Source organism: Thunnus maccoyii, chromosome 9 (genome assembly GCF_910596095.1).
Source record: "Thunnus maccoyii chromosome 9, fThuMac1.1, whole genome shotgun sequence".
In the NCBI taxonomy this organism is placed as follows: domain Eukaryota; kingdom Metazoa; phylum Chordata; class Actinopteri; order Scombriformes; family Scombridae; genus Thunnus; species Thunnus maccoyii.
Genome location: NC_056541.1, coordinates 20,227,859 through 20,240,036, shown reverse-complemented (window position 1 = coordinate 20,240,036; position 12,178 = coordinate 20,227,859). Strand labels below are relative to the sequence as shown.

The 12,178-nt window shown below is 43.2% G+C and overlaps 1 protein-coding gene across 1 annotated transcript; it reads right to left on the bottom strand.

Moving 5' to 3' along the window:
• Positions 1 to 1,201: 1,201 nt before the first annotated feature.
• On the bottom strand, positions 1,202 to 10,378 carry rgmb (repulsive guidance molecule BMP co-receptor b). Its single transcript, XM_042421476.1, has 3 exons — positions 9,832 to 10,378; positions 5,314 to 5,861; positions 1,202 to 3,638 (listed from the first exon to the last, which is right to left on the bottom strand). Exons 1-3 carry the CDS (start codon positions 9,947 to 9,949, stop codon positions 2,880 to 2,882), a joined length of 1,425 nt encoding a protein of 474 aa, XP_042277410.1. The 5' UTR covers positions 9,950 to 10,378; the 3' UTR covers positions 1,202 to 2,879.
• Positions 10,379 to 12,178: the final 1,800 nt, after the last annotated feature.

Genomic DNA, 12,178 nt, shown 5'->3' with positions numbered 1-12,178 from the left:
TATAGTTGGTCAGAGCCTGAATGTGTTAATTGTTATTTCTATTCACAGCTTGAATTATCTTAGATTTTTCACTAAACCTTTAACACTTTTTTATCATTTCAGAGGACAAGATCTGCTATGAAGATGATGAGACAATAGGTAGTATTTAATTGTTTTTAAACTATTAAAAACACTCCCTGTGACCCAGATAGATGTGGTTCTTTATGTTGGTCTGTGTGGTTTGATCTCCAGATGTTGTTGTGAGGACAAACACGGTGACTGTCCTGGCTATGAGGCTGCTTCTCTTGAAGATTATTGTCTTTAACACTCTGATGACCACTTACGCTGTTATAAAGTGGTAAGAAAATGAGTCTGTTTTATTTAATTGGATTACAGGGCCATCAGTGTAACATTAACCACAGAGACACAGAGCAGATGTGTGCAGGTGACTTTGGTGTTATGCGTTTTACAGTATATGTTGTTGTCTTACAGAGTGGGAAATCATCCTATTTAACTTAACTGAATGTTATTATTTCATAAATCTTAACATTGTGTTTGACTTTTCAGATGGTTAGAAATAAAGTGCTTCTGGTGCTCCACATGACCTTCAAAAGCAAACTAACCCAGAAAGAAGAGGTTGGGAGTTTGTTTCGTCTCTGAACTCTGCACAGTGAGGATTTCTACACGGGAAGATGATAAGCATGTTCCATCCTTGTGGTTGGCTTCATGAAAATGGTTTTACACTAAATTTTGGATTAAAATATCATGGATTAAATGAGAACTTATCCACTTTTAGGATCACAGGAGAGGCCACTCTTAGCTTTTAGCGCGTCTCTTTTAGCCTTTTCTCATTGACATCCCAGGTGTTGCCAACTGTGGCAGTTGGAAACAGGTTATGTTTGTGAGGCCAAACCTGGTATCTGATCAAAAAACTTAACCTCAGACAGATGGGTTAGTGAACACACTGTTATATGAATGTGTGTGTATGTCTGTGTGTGATCTATGTGTTGAGTCTTATTCAGCTTTAATTCTGAACTTCTTGAATTTTAAGAAAAAAGGGGAAAAAAAGTGTAATAGCTTTGCTCAAGGTTTTTTGGTGTTTACAAATATACATCTTTTTTTGTTGTTGTTTTTTCTTTTTTATATTCCTGTTAAAAATATGATTAATAAACAGGAAGTAAGCTTGTTTTGACTTTATTGTTTTTAAAATAAAACACTTGCACACAGTTTTTTTCCTCCATGTTTTTTTTTTAAGCGCCTTGAATAACACACTGACATAGCAACAGAGCACCACTAGGTGGCAGTACAATCACATCTGACATTTTTTAAATTATTATCCAACAGCAAGAATATGGAGCTTAACTTCCTCTACAGGACACTACGTTCATAAATAAGTTAAGTATTTCAACATTGACCAGTCACTCTTCACCAAACTGACACTCACACATGATGTAAGAGATCACAATGCCAAAACTGAGATTAAGTTTATGGCCAACCGAATGGGGCATAATTATACAGAATGTTATATGTCATAAAGGCTCATAGTCTCGAGAGAGTTAACACATTTCCATCAGGTATCAAAAAAGCATACATTTCCCACAACGCACTGCTGAGGCACATATGACAGCAGGCGCTGTGGGGAAGTTTTCTCAGTGATTTGCAGTGTTTTGTCTACTCTCCAGTATCTTACACATGTCCCAGTGAGGAGCAGCTTGTCAATTCTGGCAGTAGGAGAAAAACAGTCTACAGTAGCAAGTTTAAAAACAGAGGAAAAGGGAAGGTGCTGGTTTGGTGATAAGTTATGATTTCCTTTGTACATGAAAACCTTTGCGCCCCTCTTACAAGGCTTCCATAATCTGTCTTTGGCTCAAATGAACACAACAAAGAATACGGTGAGCAACAAACATGAGCCCATATGGTCACAGCCTCTTGGCAAAAAGGTGGGAGTGCCTCTAACATGATTCTTAGAGGAAATAAAAACACATCCAAGCTTGTCACCAACTGGTTAAAAAAAAACAATGACGCACTCACACACACACACACACACACACACACACACACACACACACACGCACATTTTGAAATCTGAGGAAAAACAACAAATTCATACAACAACATAATAGTACTGATGGCATTTGCTGTGACAATATTCATAATACATTCAAAAGAGAACAACTCACATTAACTGACATAAAATGAGACACTGTGTCAAATCAGCTACTGAAAGAATGATGCATTTTAACAAAAAAATGGCAGCTCCTTGTATTCTACTGACTTTTACATTGACAGGATCCAAAACCAACTTCTAAAAAGGTCTTCAAAACGTGAGCCATTGGAGATTTTGGTGGAGGACAGTTTGTGTGAGGAAGAAACACTGATGTGGATTTGTACAAAACAAAAAAAAAATCAAAATAAAGTGCTTCTGTTAAAACAAACATCCTCTGTCTGAGGTATTAAAGAAAAATCACATCAAATGGCACAATAAGACAAACCCTACGCCATTACACTGTGCACTGAAGACAAAACAAACTATTTACAGTCTGGAGTGTATATCCATATTGTGTGATACACACTCAATTCACCCACACAGGAACATTTATGGCATCCCATCCTCATCACATCTCCTGTGTTATTCCCCAGACGGCTGATTCTGCCGGGTCGACCCTTGCAGTGAGATGCTGTTAGTGTTGTCAGTATCTCTTGTGCCCGCTGGGAGGTGTGCCACTTCTCCTAAAAAAAGACTTCTAGTTCCCAGTAACTGTCCAGCCTGTTGTTACCTCTCTGCAGGGGAGAGGAACCAGTGCTCAGTTTCAGTGCTCAGCAAAAAACTCCCAAAACTCTATTTCTAGTGCACACACATACACAAGCCCACACGCATGCAGGCACAAAGACATCCACTCTTACATGAACCCAACGCTCAGTGCACACAGCAGGAGCAGAGCGAGGTGTTTGATATGTTGAGTATCAAGGTGTAAGGTGGAAGTGGCAGAGCCGCGGGGGTAGATCCTCCATCTGTCCTGGTGTGGGTGAAGACTCTCCATGTCCTTCAGGGCACTGTACGCCGCCACTGTGAAGTTAGCATCCCCGGTGGTCAGGAGATCAAACACGCATGAGTGGAAGTAAATGTCTGGCACCTCCAGCTGCTCCCGACAACGTTCCTTCGCCCCCTCCACACCGAAAACCTGCGGGGCACCGTAGGGGGATGATTGTGTCTGTGAGGAGTAGCTGGGCCGCCGAAGCTGCTGAAGCTGTAGGCCGAGTGCAGGTGGGGACAGGGGCAGGGGCAGGTGCCCTCCCTGGTCGATGCGTTCGCTGCTGGGGCAGCCGTTCAGACAGAGCTGCAGGTCCTGGGTGGCATCGTAGGCCTGAGCCAGCTCCTCGGGGATCCGCACCGCCAGGGTCAGGTAGTGACCCAGCTGGCGGACAATCACCGTTACGCCAATGTAGCCAGCGTGCAGCTCCACATGGCGCCCCGGGCTGCGCTCAGAGATCCACAGAGCCCGGACCTTCCCGGTTGCACCGTCGGCACCAGCAGAAGCGTGGATTGGGTCTCCGCTGCTCACAGTGCCATCGTCAAAGGCAGCAGGGAGGTTGTCTGTGACGGCCTGGTAGACCCTCTGGTCTGTGCAACCCTCATAGGGCTTGAAGATAATGGTGATCTATAGAGGGGAGAGACGGAGCATCAGGTAAGTTGTAGTTTAAAGTGTGTTTAAGTTATAGAACAAACACAATTTTCATTAGGGAGATAACTAGAGCCGAAACGATAAGTTGATTAATTGTTTAGTCAATCAACAGAAAATAATTTAATAGTTGATTTATTGTTTAAATTCCTTTTATTTTTTAATTTGCTGTGTTTTTCTCTCTCGTGTCATTGTAAATTTCATATCTTTTGGAGTTTGGACTGTTAATTGGACAAACCTCACAATTTGATGCTTTTACCTCTGGTTCTGGGACATTGTGGTGCACAGTTTTCACTATTCTGACATTTAATCAATGAATTGAGAATATAATCATCAGATTAATAGATAATATAAATGATCAATGGCTGCAGCTCTACAGATAAGCTAAAAGGTCTCTCTCACACACACCAGTACAAATATTAACATTCACCCATTACACAGGTTATTGACTCTCATTGCACTACATGTGAGAAAAGACTAAATGACTTTTTAACAAGTTGTAATTTGACACAGCTAAGCAAACATGCTGACACACGCACACACACACACATACACACATATACATAAAAACACACAGGGCTCCAGTGGTGAGTGGAAGCAGTGGTGGATACAGGGTGTGGTGTGAGCATTACGGTTAGCACTAGCATCATAGTTCCGGTGAATGGCTGCTTTGTTCACATGACAGCCATGAGGAATGAGGCCTGGTAGGCCATTAAGCCTGGAGGGCTGTTAATGTGTGTATGTGTGTGTGAGTGTGTGTGTGTGTGTGTGTGTGTGTGTCCCTAATAATCGTGACTAATAACTTGCCCCACCTCTGACGCAAGGTCAAACCTTCAGCTCCACAGTGAAGCAACCATACTATTTGCTTAATGTGTGTGTGTGTATCAGCCAGCGTGTGCATGACTAAGTGTATACATGGGTGTGTATGTGTTTTAATAATTAAAGCTATCGACTAAGCAGGAGAGGGCTGATCATCGGGGGAAACATCAACATAGCTTCTTTAACACCACAAAGATCACCTTGTGTGGTTCATCATCCATTTGGTGGTGTGTGTGTGTGTGTCTTTGTGCATGTGTCTCTTTTTTGTCGTACAGGGATAAGGACCTATAACACACATAGTGCTTTAAGCTGGTTACTGAGTGCAAGGAGTGCCACTTATGAGACACACACACACACACACACACAAATGCTTGCAAACACACACATAAGTAAACAGTGGATCCTTTCACACATCTCATTCCATGTTATTAGAGGTCAGGCTATATGCAGCCATTAACCAAGTTAGGTTTCCAACACTGCTTGAGTCACAAGAGACAGTCACAAGATCAGGCTGTTTGCCTCACACCTGTGAGTCTGAGGGAGCGAGAGACACAGAAAGTGAAAGAAAGAGAGAAAAAAGTAGAGCAGGGAGAGCAGGGACGTGTTCCAGCCTCGCAGTGATAAGATTTCTTACTCTGAGGCACAGAAAAGCAACTTAGAGGTCATTATGGAGAATGTTTCTCTCTCTAAAGCACACACACACTCACACAGGAATAAAGTAGATTTCACCGGCTGCTCTCACTTAAGAAACTCTTATAAGTGTAATCACAGCAAATTACACCCCAAAAAAGCCAAGTTCTCTCTGCCTCCCCCTTTAAAACGGCTTTCTCCTCACCTTATTGGTTGCTGTGGCACTGGAGCCTGTTACCACTGGAACATTAGTGACCTGCACCGACAGATAGTCATTATCGATGAGAGGCCAAGCCCCCTCCACCTTACAAGTCTGGAAGCTGTCCTTAAACGTCCTCAGATGGGGGTCTCCGAACAGCCCGCAGAACAGGTACCCAGGCCGCGAGTGGCTGTGGCCGTGAGTGTGGGAGTGCGTGTGTGCGTGCGCATGGGAGTGTGTGTGGGCGTGCTGGGTGCGACTGTGGTAGTTGCAAGGCTCCGGGTGGACCTCGGGGTGCGTGGAAGAAGTGGGCCCGTCCCTGGAGCAATTCCTCTGGCTCATGAGGTCTGAGATGCCCAGCACGGCAGAGTGGAAGACCAGGTTCCCCCGGCAGGACTTGGCTGTCCTCTGCGTGCAGGCCGAGTACGCCCGCAAAGCCTTGCAAAATTCGGTGTGAAAGCCATCCACGGCCGGCGTGAGGTGGGAGGTCAGGGAGACGAAGTCGGTGGTGCACTTCTGGATACGGCACTGAGGGGTGGCCACCTGGCACTGACCTAGAGAGGACACAGGCAGACAGAGATACTGTCAGCAAATTGATATAACCAGCTAAAAACTGCCTGAAAGATTATCACACAAGTCTTTCAGTTGGATCGAACTAGAAAAGAAAAAGTTTATGCGCATGCGGAAGACATCTAAAAGGACTGTAAGCTTTGATTTTATACCGGCCTGTTGCAATCAAACCTAATAAAACTGGAAAAGGAACCTGCTGCTAGTTGAAAGTTTCAATCAATCAGCAGTGCTGCTCTGTGAGTGTAATAAACCTGGAGTGTAATAAACCAAAGAGCAGGCAGAGAGAAAAGATAAAGACCATTTTCCCACAAGGAGTGAGATAATACTGCTTATATAGCCAGTGAGGGAAGAAAAAGACTACAAATCCCTAACACATGTGGTACTAAAGAGAGAAAGAGCTAAACAATACAAGGTGTATTATTTACACATACACACTACCATACCGGAAAATACACGTCGCAAATGTACCTTTATTAAATATGACTAAATAAGTTATGTTTTATGTCACTTTAATGTTTGTTTACAGCTATAACCACAAGCACCAGAGCAGGCTAAAGTAAGGAAATGCATCCAGGAGACTGATTATTCTGTCCCTGTACCCAGCAGGAACAAATTTCTTGGTCCGAAATGGTCCCTGATGTTTTATCTATTGCAACATTTCTGAATGTAACAAGGGTCAAATCAGCCTTTTATATCATAGATCATCAGAGAGAGAGAGAGAGAGTTAGAGCGAGAGAGAGAGATTAGAGACCAGACCTAATGCATCAGTCACAACGTGCTCCTATTAGATTAGGCCAGAGAGAGGCTCTGCAGTGTATGGGCAGCTGCACACACACACACATACACACACACACACACACACATACAGACATACACAAATAGCTATCTTAGAAAGAATGCTGGTTGTGCTTCCGTTCAACGCACACAGTCCGTGATCTTCAGATGGTGGTATGATCTCCTAATGGCCGAGCAAAATCAGACTGTACATGGTTTTAACTGAAATCAAGAGATTCCCTTAATGTCACACCATCACTTAACAACCATACGACACTGCTAACACATAAACACACACACACACACAAGCAAACAGCACATTCCAGCTTTTCTTTGCACATGTATTTGATTTTGGGGCATGAAGGAGTTGGGCGCCACCATTTGGGGGCAGTAGTGCTCTTAGTTTTAGAAATCAGGGTGCAGGTACGGACCCCCACTCGCACCACGCTTCAGAATCTCTCTCCTGCCTGTTAAATACTGACACCAACCCACAGACACACACACAAACAGACACACACACACACACACACACACATACACAGGCTGCATGCCATGCCAACCACCACTGTACAGACGGTCCGAGCACTGAGGACGCATTGTCTCTTTGACTGGCGCACCAACAGCCTCCCTTCTTTCCCTATCTGCAGGCAGTACCTAAATACCGCTCCCAATCTAATCAGAGCGGGTTTATTCTCTTTCGGAGGGTATCAGAATCATGAGCTGCTCTAAAACGCACAAAAGCGCTCATTCACCAACATTTCCCAGCAGGGTGACGCAGCGAGGAGGGAGTCGACCCCCTAACTGAAGGACTTGGGTTCAAAACCACTGGCTTATATAAAGGTTAAAACCTCTCTGATGACAAGCATCTGCTGAAGTTTCACTGAGCAAGACATTGGATCCAAGCAGCAGGTCTCATTATGCTGCTCCTGCACACTTGCCTCCCTCCCATCCAAAAAGAGGATTTCCCCATGATGATTAATTATGTTCCAAATCAATATTAAAACACATTTTTTTTGTTCTTCAAGGCTTCCCATGATCTCCCTTTTGTGAAGCTGTCCTCTTAAGCGCCCTCTCTAAGCATGCACGGCCTTTCTTTGAAAAGAAAATCCAATCTATGCATATAAATAAGCAATTTGTAGTAAGACGAGTCGAGGTGATGAATACCGAATTGAACTGAAAATATTATTAAGAAGAGGATAAACTCCTCGTGGGAAGGACTAATGCATGAGAGACAAAGATTCGACACATCCAGAGCCTGGTTTGCTTCATCCCCTCGGGTGAGTATCTAATATAGACACAATAAAACAGTCAGCAATGCCCAAAGCACTTCTTCCGTCTCCTACCACAATATTAACCTCTTTTTTTCACACCCCCACAGCTTCCTTTATCATCTCATACTGTAAGTCTCATCCCTTCTTTCCTCTCGAGCCCCATCTGTTGTAAGATTTTCTTTTTCTCCACCTCAGATCATTTGCCTCCATCAGCACTATTCAGTTTTCAGTTTTCAGCCTTCAGCAAACTCTGTTCTCAGCCTGATTCCCTGACCAGCCTCCTCACCCTTTAGTCATCTCTCCTCCTGTACTCCTCCTGCACGGTGCTCCGTAGGCACCTTCTCTATGATCAGACAGAGGTCAAGAGACCCACAAGCCGAACCTCACAGGCTTGGTCTACTTATCCGACAGCCTCCAACTGCCTCTGATCTCCGGAGATCAGAAAAGGATCTACTGGGATCATCTCTCAACCGAGGGAATGGCTTGTGAAGTGCTTATTGATCACACTGTTGTGCACTCTCTTACACGCTGAGCTCAAATCACACAAACAGCTCCAAGCACAGAGATACAAAGCTTTACGGGAGCTCACTACAGCAAGCACCCTCTGTTTCTGTCTGTCTCGACTAGACACTCAGGAGTGTGAACAATTCAGACATTCCTGCCTCCCCACCTAAACAGACAAATGGAGCTGACGATGAAATTTGTCTGAAATACCCTGAAATGTACAAGTTATAAAAAATAAAACATTCTGTTTCCTTCAACAGACTAAATAATACACATTCTTTCCAGGTGGCGCACATGTTGCAGAAGGTGCCAAGATCTTTAATGTGAAGTGGGTCTCACCAGGCTGCGCGCAGAGGCGGTTTTGTCCCGCTGCCTGAGCCGTGTTAAACTAATTACTGGAGGTGTGACTGCTCAACAGACAGCCGCCACAACAGCAGACCCCCTGCACATACACACCACACGCACAGACTCGACCTGAAAAAAAGTCGGACATCCTGCTTTTTGTACCAAATGAAACATACATCTGTGTCAAATGTAACCAACTGAATTTAAAACAAACCAAATCAAGTAAATCATAACCTCTACACAGCCACAGCTCAGTAGTCTATCCAGAAGCCACTTTGTGTTTCAGGGCCAGTAATTCTTAACAACACCTTATTAACCTTTGGCTTCCAGTGAACGGACTCTTCTTTTGTTTAATGCTTTGTTTTCTTTTCTGTCCAGATTTTGTTTCAGTTTCTGCCCTTAATTATTGTCAGAAGAACCACTAATATAAAGAAATATTGTTAGATTTTCAGAGAAGCATTAATTTATGCTTATCTCTTTAAAGTGCTCTTCCCTGTGCGACTTAGATCACTTCAATACTATTAATTAAGATGCACAGTATTATTTTGCATCATGCAACTGAACATAACACACTGTAGATCAGACTTACAACACATTAAATCACTGATCCTAACTTTTTATGAACAGATTTACACTCAGAGAGATTCTGATATTGATAAAAGCTGTAGTCTGTAATATATGGATATGAGGAGAGGTAGTCACTCTCTCTTCCTTTCTCTTCCCCTCCTCCATGAGCCATTAAGGGGCAGACAGGAGAATGACGGCCCAGGAGAGAGGAGGAGAAACTCGATCCGTGCTCAGACTGCTGCACTGCCGCTGGAGAGAGAGCTATTGTCAGGCACCACTGGGCCTTAACACAAAGATTGGCTACACAATGATTACCCACGTTTAATAACTGATAGAGTATGGCTGATCACTTCCATATGCAACTGAAAAGAAATGTAGTTACTTTGGATGTTGTGCAGAAATGAGAGCGAAATGTGATAACAAAGTGCGTAAAATCACGTATTAGTTGCGAGAGGCACGCAAGTCGTTGCAGTGTTTAAGTGCAGTTACTCACCTATGTGGGCACCGCAGCACAAAGCGATGATCAGCAGCAGCAGTGGCCGGAAGCGGCGCACCAGAGACGGGGAGGCGAGGCGCTCAGCCCCGCGGCAACAGCATCCGGCTCTCCCCATCCCCGTCCATGCAGGGCCAGGAGGGGAGAGTGGACAGACCTCCAAAGGGCGAGGAGGGGTGGTGTCCAGGCCTTCTCACTTCTGCTTCTTCTTCTTCTTCTTCTTCTTCTTCTTCTGCCTCTTCTTCCTCACTCTTCTCTCCTTCCTCTCCTCCTCGGGTGCGCAGGGGCATTAAAACACAGCTGCTCCGCGGAATGCAGGGCGGAGGGGGGGTTGGAAAGGCAAGGAGAGGAGGAAAACAAAGTGTAAGCACAAGTCACTCCGACGACACTTTTACTTTTTCCCCGTACAAATCCACACCCCCACGTGATTTAAGTGCGCTCCCTCCGCGGTCGGACTTTTGCCTTGATTATGATCACTCTGCGCTCTCCTCTCTCGTCCTAAACACGCACTATCACATCTCTCTCTCTCTCTCTCTCTCTCTCTCTCTCTCTCTCTCTCTCTCTCTCCCTCTCTCTCTGCCTCTCTCTCTCCCTCACCAGGCCGGGTTTCTCCTCCACTCCTCCCCTTTCACTTTCTCCTCCTCCTCCTCTGCCCCTCCAACAAATCAATAGAGAATCAACCAAACCCTGCTGGCGGAAAACCCGCCTACCATGACTACAGAGAGAGAGAGAGAGAGAGAGAGAGAGAGAGAGAGAGAGAGAGAGAGAGAGAGAGAGAGAGAGAGAGAGAGAGAGAGAGAGCAGGCCACAGAATAATGAAGAGGACTGTGATAAAAGTTTTAAAACGTTGGTAAGATGCCATTAAATCACTGTATATGCTGAAGGGAATAATGAAGAGCTGCCATGGGACTTTATTTGGCAGAGTGGAAGCTGATCAAGACAAACCATAAACATAATATTTCATTTTGTGTGTCCATTTTATGGGCGAGTTTTGTCTCCTTCATTTTTTATGATGATCATAACATGTCCTAACATTAAAATACTACTAACACTACTACAAGTAGTACTACCATCCAAACAACAAGAGGAATCATATGTGGTGGATATGTAAAAATAGTTAATAGTGGTTATAATCACACTCATTCCCAGATAAATAAACAACAAAATAATTATAATTATTATTTATTCATTTATTATGTCTAAATGTGTTTCTTAGAGAGAAATAGAATAAATACAGAATAGTATCATCCCAGACTCAATATCAACAAAATCACGTCTTATGTCCAGAGCAGATACATTATTTCTGTTTAACTGAATGACACTGAAGTCAAGTTGGAAACATGAACTTTCCTGAGAGTTGCTGTAAATATAAAACTGTTTTTTACAGTAGAAACAAGCTCATAAAGGTGAATCAGAACTCTTACTTTTTAAGTGTAAATTAATCATTTTTGTGTATTTTTTCAGATGCCATGCCCACACACTCTGAGATTAAATTTATTATACTGAAAATAAAATATAAACCTATTTAATCTATAATAAAATCACAATCTGAAAAGTCTTCACACTACTTTTTCATACAACTTTTAATGCAGCATGATTCCCTGTTTTCCTCCCTGCTGTAATTTAAATCTAATTTATGAAGCCTCTGATTTCTTTGATCTGCTGACCAAATGAGTTGCATGTTTTGTGGGAGAAAATGTTATTAATTGGCGGGTTATTCACTATTCATTTCTTGTTTTATGTTTTCTTATGAAACCCTCAAGGAGTTAGACTTCACTCTTTTAACCTTATTTGGGATAATTATGTTGCAATTGGAGAGAGTTGTGTGCCAACCTTCCTCCGTGGTCTTCTGAAGTGAAGTTTGCATTTACAGAAACAGAAACAGAACACAATGTGAAATGAGCACCTACAGTATGTGAGACAGAACAGTCCGCACATTACAACTCACAGAAACACCAAACTATTTGCACCTTAACAGTCGTAAAATCTATACAGTCAAAAGAACAAAACTGCAGGAGGTACAAGGTGAGTAGACAATGTAAACACCCCCAGGCCATAATGACAGATACTGAACACTGAATACACAGTTAAATATGCAAAACAGCATGTACCTTGCTATCTATTGTTCTCTCCACCTACAGCTATGACTCATAAATGAATAACTTCACACCCACTTTCTGAAGGTTGTTGAAATGCATTTAAAACTTTTTTCTTTTTTTTTTATTGCAAAGAAGTTGAACCTGATCCAAAATGCCTTTCTGGAATAAAGGTTATGGAGTTGGACAGGTTTCAAAGAAAGCACTGAAGCATCTACAGTTCTAGGTAATTTTTTACTTAGTGTGCATAT

Excerpts from the sequence above, each read along its gene's own strand:
- rgmb (XM_042421476.1), bottom strand. The coding sequence starts at position 9,949 with ATGGGGAGAGCCGGATGCTGTTGCCGCGGGGCTGAGCGCCTCGCCTCC. Across the intron at positions 5,862-9,831 it reads GTGCTGCGGTGCCCACATAG|GTCAGTGCCAGGTGGCCACC; the intron begins GTGAGTAACTGC and ends TGTCCTCTCTAG. Across the intron at positions 3,639-5,313 it reads GTGCCACAGCAACCAATAAG|ATCACCATTATCTTCAAGCC; the intron begins GTGAGGAGAAAG and ends TCCCCTCTATAG.